This window comes from Manacus vitellinus, unplaced genomic scaffold, assembly GCF_001715985.3.
Source record: "Manacus vitellinus isolate BGI_N305 unplaced genomic scaffold, ASM171598v3 scaffold_62_pilon, whole genome shotgun sequence".
In the NCBI taxonomy this organism is placed as follows: Eukaryota; Metazoa; Chordata; class Aves; order Passeriformes; family Pipridae; genus Manacus; species Manacus vitellinus.
The window spans coordinates 1,114,869-1,119,852 of NW_021940704.1; the positions used below are offsets into that span (position 1 = coordinate 1,114,869).

The 4,984-nt window shown below is 54.4% G+C and overlaps 1 protein-coding gene across 1 annotated transcript in view; it reads right to left on the reverse strand.

Annotated features, from left to right (window-relative positions):
* Positions 1–1,134: 1,134 nt before the first annotated feature.
* The window catches only part of ZNF185 (zinc finger protein 185 with LIM domain), a 29,828-nt gene continuing 25,978 nt past the window's right edge, over positions 1,135–4,984 (reverse strand). Inside the window, exons 25-28 of the mRNA XM_029963752.1 lie at positions 3,474–3,554; positions 2,600–2,702; positions 1,968–2,066; positions 1,135–1,260 (exon numbers count right to left, since the gene is read on the reverse strand). Coding sequence (XP_029819612.1) covers positions 1,968–2,066; positions 2,600–2,702; positions 3,474–3,554 — 283 coding nt within the window. The 3' untranslated portion in view covers positions 1,135–1,260. The remainder of the gene's footprint in view (positions 1,261–1,967; positions 2,067–2,599; positions 2,703–3,473; positions 3,555–4,984) is intronic.

Genomic DNA, 4,984 nt, shown 5'->3' on the forward strand with positions numbered 1-4,984 from the left:
CCTTCTGCAGCTTATCTTCTGCTTTGGTCCTTTAAACAATCCCCCCCCAACCCTGGCGGAGCAGGGGCTGCACCAGTCCACCCCCACCCCCGGGACTGGTCCCAGTAAGGAACTTCTGGATGTGGTTTCCACACATTCCTCCCTGGGAGGGTGGGGAGGCCCTGGCACAGGTTGCCCAGAGAAGCTGTGGCTGCCCCATCCCTGGAAGTGTCCAAGGCCAGGTCTGGTGTCCACCTGGTCTAGTGGAAGGTGTCCCTGCCCCTGGCAGGGGGTGGAACTGGATGGGCTTTAAGGTCCCTTCCCACCCAAACCATTCTGGGATTCTCTGCTTCCTGATGCTTCCCATGAGAAAACAGAAAGTCTGTTTTTCTTTTAAAACACAGAGGCTGACTTTCAGGATTTGGCATCCAGCATTCCCAGCCTCTGAATTAAGAGCTAAAAGGACACAACTCTGATTTCTGTGAGTGGAAGTTCAATTCTGTGAGTGAGCATTTGTGCTGTAAATAATTCACAGCCATGAGGGGCACTGGGCAAAGCCTTGGGAGGAGTGGGGGGACACTGGGATTTCAGTGGAGCTCTTTTTGGGAGAGGGAATGGAGATGCCCCTTCTCTGGCACGTGAGACACCTGCCCTCAGAGCTGGGTTAAAGGAGCAGGGGAAGGACAGTGTTATCTTCCCAAACAGGCAGCACTTGAGGAGGCAGAAGAGGAATTAAAGCTGACACACAATTAGAGTAGAGCCAGCCTGCCAGTGCTCCTGGAATCCCATGGAAAGCAAATGGAAATCAGGCAGAAGCTATTCCTAGGCTGAATTTGGGGGTGAAAGAAGTAGAAATAGGCTTTTGCTAAGAACTAAATTCCAACCCTTCCCAAGAATCCAAATGTAGTGTTGAAGGCCCCCAGTGCCCATGTGCCAGCTCCCACAGCCTGGCTGCACATGGGAAAGAAGGAAAAATAGAACCAGGAAAGGCCCGTGGCAACGAGCTCCCAGAAACCTGAGGAGCTCTGCCTGACTCCCAGACCTTTGGAAAACCAGCTCCTGGAGGATGAGGCTGCCTTGTCTCATTCCCATCATTGTCTCCCTGCAGGTGACAGTGGCAGGGTGTTAAACTCACTCATGGCCAGGGGGCAGCGAGAGGGGAAAGAACTGGAGGAAAGCAGGAGAGCAGGAATTCTGCTATCTTGGCCAGTCAGGAGCTGCCAGCTATATTCCAATGCTGCTGTGGACTTCCATGGGCTGCCTCCCCAGCTCTGCAGAACCCTGGAAGCAGAAAAGGAGCAGGTGAGCACGTGGAGCAGGGTGAACGGAGGTCAGTGGGGCAGGGATGGGCTCACCAGTCACATCACATTACAAGGAACAAGGAGCAGTGAGGCAGGAGCCCCTTTCCCTCCTCCTCCTCCTCCTCTCAGCAGCAGGAGGACAGGAGGCCTCTACAACCCAGTGCAGGAGCTGCCATGGTGCCTCCTGCCCCTTCCAGCTAATCAGACAAAACCAAACCGTGTCCAACCCACTGATCTGTTGGCAGAGTGTCCAGCTCCAGTTTTCCCAAAGGTTTTCCTCTCAAAGGATCTTTACACAAAGGAGTAGCTGCACCTGCCACAGAAGTGCTGCTCCTTGTCAGAGGAATGTTACAGCTCCAAAACCCCCGCAGCAGGTCAGTCCAGGACACAGGGAGGGACCTTTAATCACCTCCCAAGAGGACTCTCTACCTCTGAGGGACACTTCTGTCATCACTCAAGCCAGCCCCTGCCTGTCACCTCCAGGAAGCTGTTTGTCACCAAGATTCTGGCTCCAACTAACACCCCCAGGACCAGCTCGAGCATAATTCTGCAACAAGGTCACTGCTTCCCACTGAAGGGCCACAGGAAGATCCCAGCATGGATCTCTCAGGGTTTAAATGCCCTTCAGTCAGGGAACCCTGAGCTCTCACCCCCTGCTGACCCCAGAAAGGGGCACTGCAAACTCACCTAGAAGAGTTTCTCGTAGCATTTGTCGCAGTGCACAATGTCCCGGTGGATGAATATTTTATCCAGGAGATCTCCCATTGCTTTGTGGCAAATTCCACACTGCCAAAGGGAAAACAAGGAAGTCAGACAGCAACCAAAGCCCCACAGAGTAATGACAGCAGGGAGAGAACAACCTCTGCATCGTTTTGTAAGGGGCTGAGGGTGTGACCTTTGAGGCTGAACAGCAAAATGGATCTGGAGGCCTCCCCATCCCTCCTCCTCCCACCCTCCCCATCCCCACAGACTGTCCCTGTAAACCTTGCAAGCTTTGAGGCTTCAGCCAGCCCTGTGTTGGGGCACAGAGGCCACAAAGCAGCAAGTCTGCCCCAGGAACAGCGACATGAGGGTGTCCTGAGTGTGCTGCTAACGATAAAGAATCCTCCTTGTTCTAACACACATTTATTCCAGCCCCTGAAAAACTTGTGGGGATGCAACCAACACCTGGGACTGCCCAACTTCGTTTGCCCCGACGCGACGCAAGCATTTGGCACACGCTGGATCCATCACTCTGAAAGCCTGAGGATGGAATTTGCACCAATATCCTCCCTCCCCCTCCATTCCCAGTAGCTCAGGGAAGCAGCAGAGAGGTTTACCCTGAAGCAGTACTCGTGGCAGTGGATGTTCAGGTGCTCTATGATGATCTTGGGGCAGTCTCGGATCTCCCGGCTGCAGTAGCTGCACACGGGGTCACTGGACCTGGGCAGGACAGAAGGAGGGATTCCTCTGCCACACCAGCTGGTTCCAGTCCCAGCACTGGTGGCAGAGGCTTTTACCAACCCCTGTGAGCAACCAGCTCCCACATGTGGCAAGTGACAGTACAGAGGGACAGGTGCTGTCCCAGGGGTGCAGGACAGGTCTTAGAATCATGGAGTGGTTTGGCCTGGGAGGGACCTTAAAGCTCATCTCCTTCCACCCTCCTCAAGTGGGCAAGGTCACCTCCCACTAGCCCAGGTTGCTCCAAGCCCCATCCAACCTGGCCTTGGACACTTCTAGGGATGGGGCAGCCACAGCTTCTCTGGGCAACCTGTGCCAGGGCCTCCCCACCCTCCCAGGGAAGAATTCCTCCTAATATCCCATCTAACCCTGCTCTCTGTCAGTTTGAAGCCATTCCCTGTGTCCTGTCACTTCAGGCCCTTGGAAATAGTCTCCCTCCATCTTTCTTGCAGGCTCCTTTCAGGTCCTGGCAGGCCACAATTCGATCACCCCAAAGCTTCTCTTCTCCAGACTGAGCAACCCCAACTCTCTCAACCTTTCCTCCCAGCAGTGCTGCTCCATCCCTCTGATCACCCTCCTGGCCTCCTCTGGCCTCTCTGACTTCAAGGCAATGTCACTGTATTTTCCAAAGATCCCTCCATGCTGCTGTTCCACCAAACTCCCCCTCCAATATCCTCAAAAAAATCAAACCCTTCCAGTCATTTCTGGGTCAGGGTTTGCTGAGCCCCCCAAGGCAGCCCCGACCTGTCCTACCTGTGCAGGGGAGCACTGGACAGGTAACTGTGGTGGCTGTAGCTGGCTCTGTCCACATCAGTCAGATCCACAAGGCTGCCACTGGAGATGGAGAAAACACAGGAAGAGAATCTCAGCTGGAATCATGAATCATGAATGCAGGGATCTGGAATGTCCCAGCACCTGTTCCTTGGGGAGAAGCTCCCCAAGTTTCCTTCCCAGCAGGTCAGCATAGGACACGAGGAAGGACATTTAATCACCTTTAATCACAACTCTGCACCTCTAAGGGACATTGGGAACATCCTGGAGGAGGGAGGGAGCAGGAGGAAGCAGTTTCTTTCCCTGCTCCATCATTTAGTGTTGCCCTTTCCATCAGGGAAATGCCTCTCCAGGGCTGGTTAGAGGGTCAGGCAGCCCGTGCTGGGGGTCCCACTCCAGGAGCTGGGAAATGGAGCTCAGGAAGGGGCTGAGAAGAGCCAAAAACTTGGGCAGTGCAAGCTCCCTCTGCTCTCTCCCTTCTCCAGTATATTCCACACCCCATGCTCCCACCCCTTGCCAGCCATCAGACCATCCACCAACCAGGTTATCTCATTAAAAAGTCAGAAAAGGCAGGATTAGGTGGGCTGGGAGCAGGGATACAAGGAGGGGGAGCATATTTTCCACTGGCAAAATCCTGCACTGGTGGCTGGACCAGCAAAGCTGTGAAATCCTGCCTCCAAAACACTCACCAGCAACACTCCTCTGGGTGTTCTCTGGAAATAGGACCTGTTTTCATTGCTCACTGAACTCCCAAACCCTGCCCTATTCTGCAGGAAAAGGCAGGGAGCACATCCCCAGTCTCACCCAGCTGAGTGTTCCCTCCCTGCCTGGCTTTCCTGGATATTTGGCTTATCTTGGGCTGCTGACAGCAGCTTTGCTGAGCTCCAGGACAGGCTGGAGATTTCCAGGCTGTAATCAGCTCCCCCAGGAATGCCAGCACAGCGCTGAGGGAGGCTCAGTGCCAGCGGGGGAGCATCAAACTGGGGTTAACTGGTGCCACAGCACTGGCAGGATGATTTACATCGGGCCAAACCCTGCTCTGGGCCACGCTGCTGCCAGTCTGGAGCAGCTTCACTCAGTTACCTTCAAGCAGAACACAGAAGACTGAAGATTTAAGCTTGAAAACAGCCTAATTTAACTTTTTTAAACTCAAAAAATAACTTTTTTTGAGCGAGAACCCCCAACCTCCACGTTTTGCTCCCCACTTCCAACTGTTTGTTTACATGTTCAGGTGCCCGGTGAAGCCTCACGGTGGCCAAATATGCAGCCTGAAAAACCTGCAGGGTGGTGTTTGCACCCACCTCAGAGAGCACCCCGCTCCGAGGGGAGCTTCCCTGCCCCCTGGGAGCGGTGGGACAGCGGGAGGAGCTGTCACAACGGGTCCTCACCCAGCAAAACTCTGCTCCCCAATTAACAGGGCTAATTAACTGCGGAACACCGAGTGCTCCAGCCCCTGGAGCCGGGTGAGAGGTGTGAGCTGGCAAAGGTGTGAG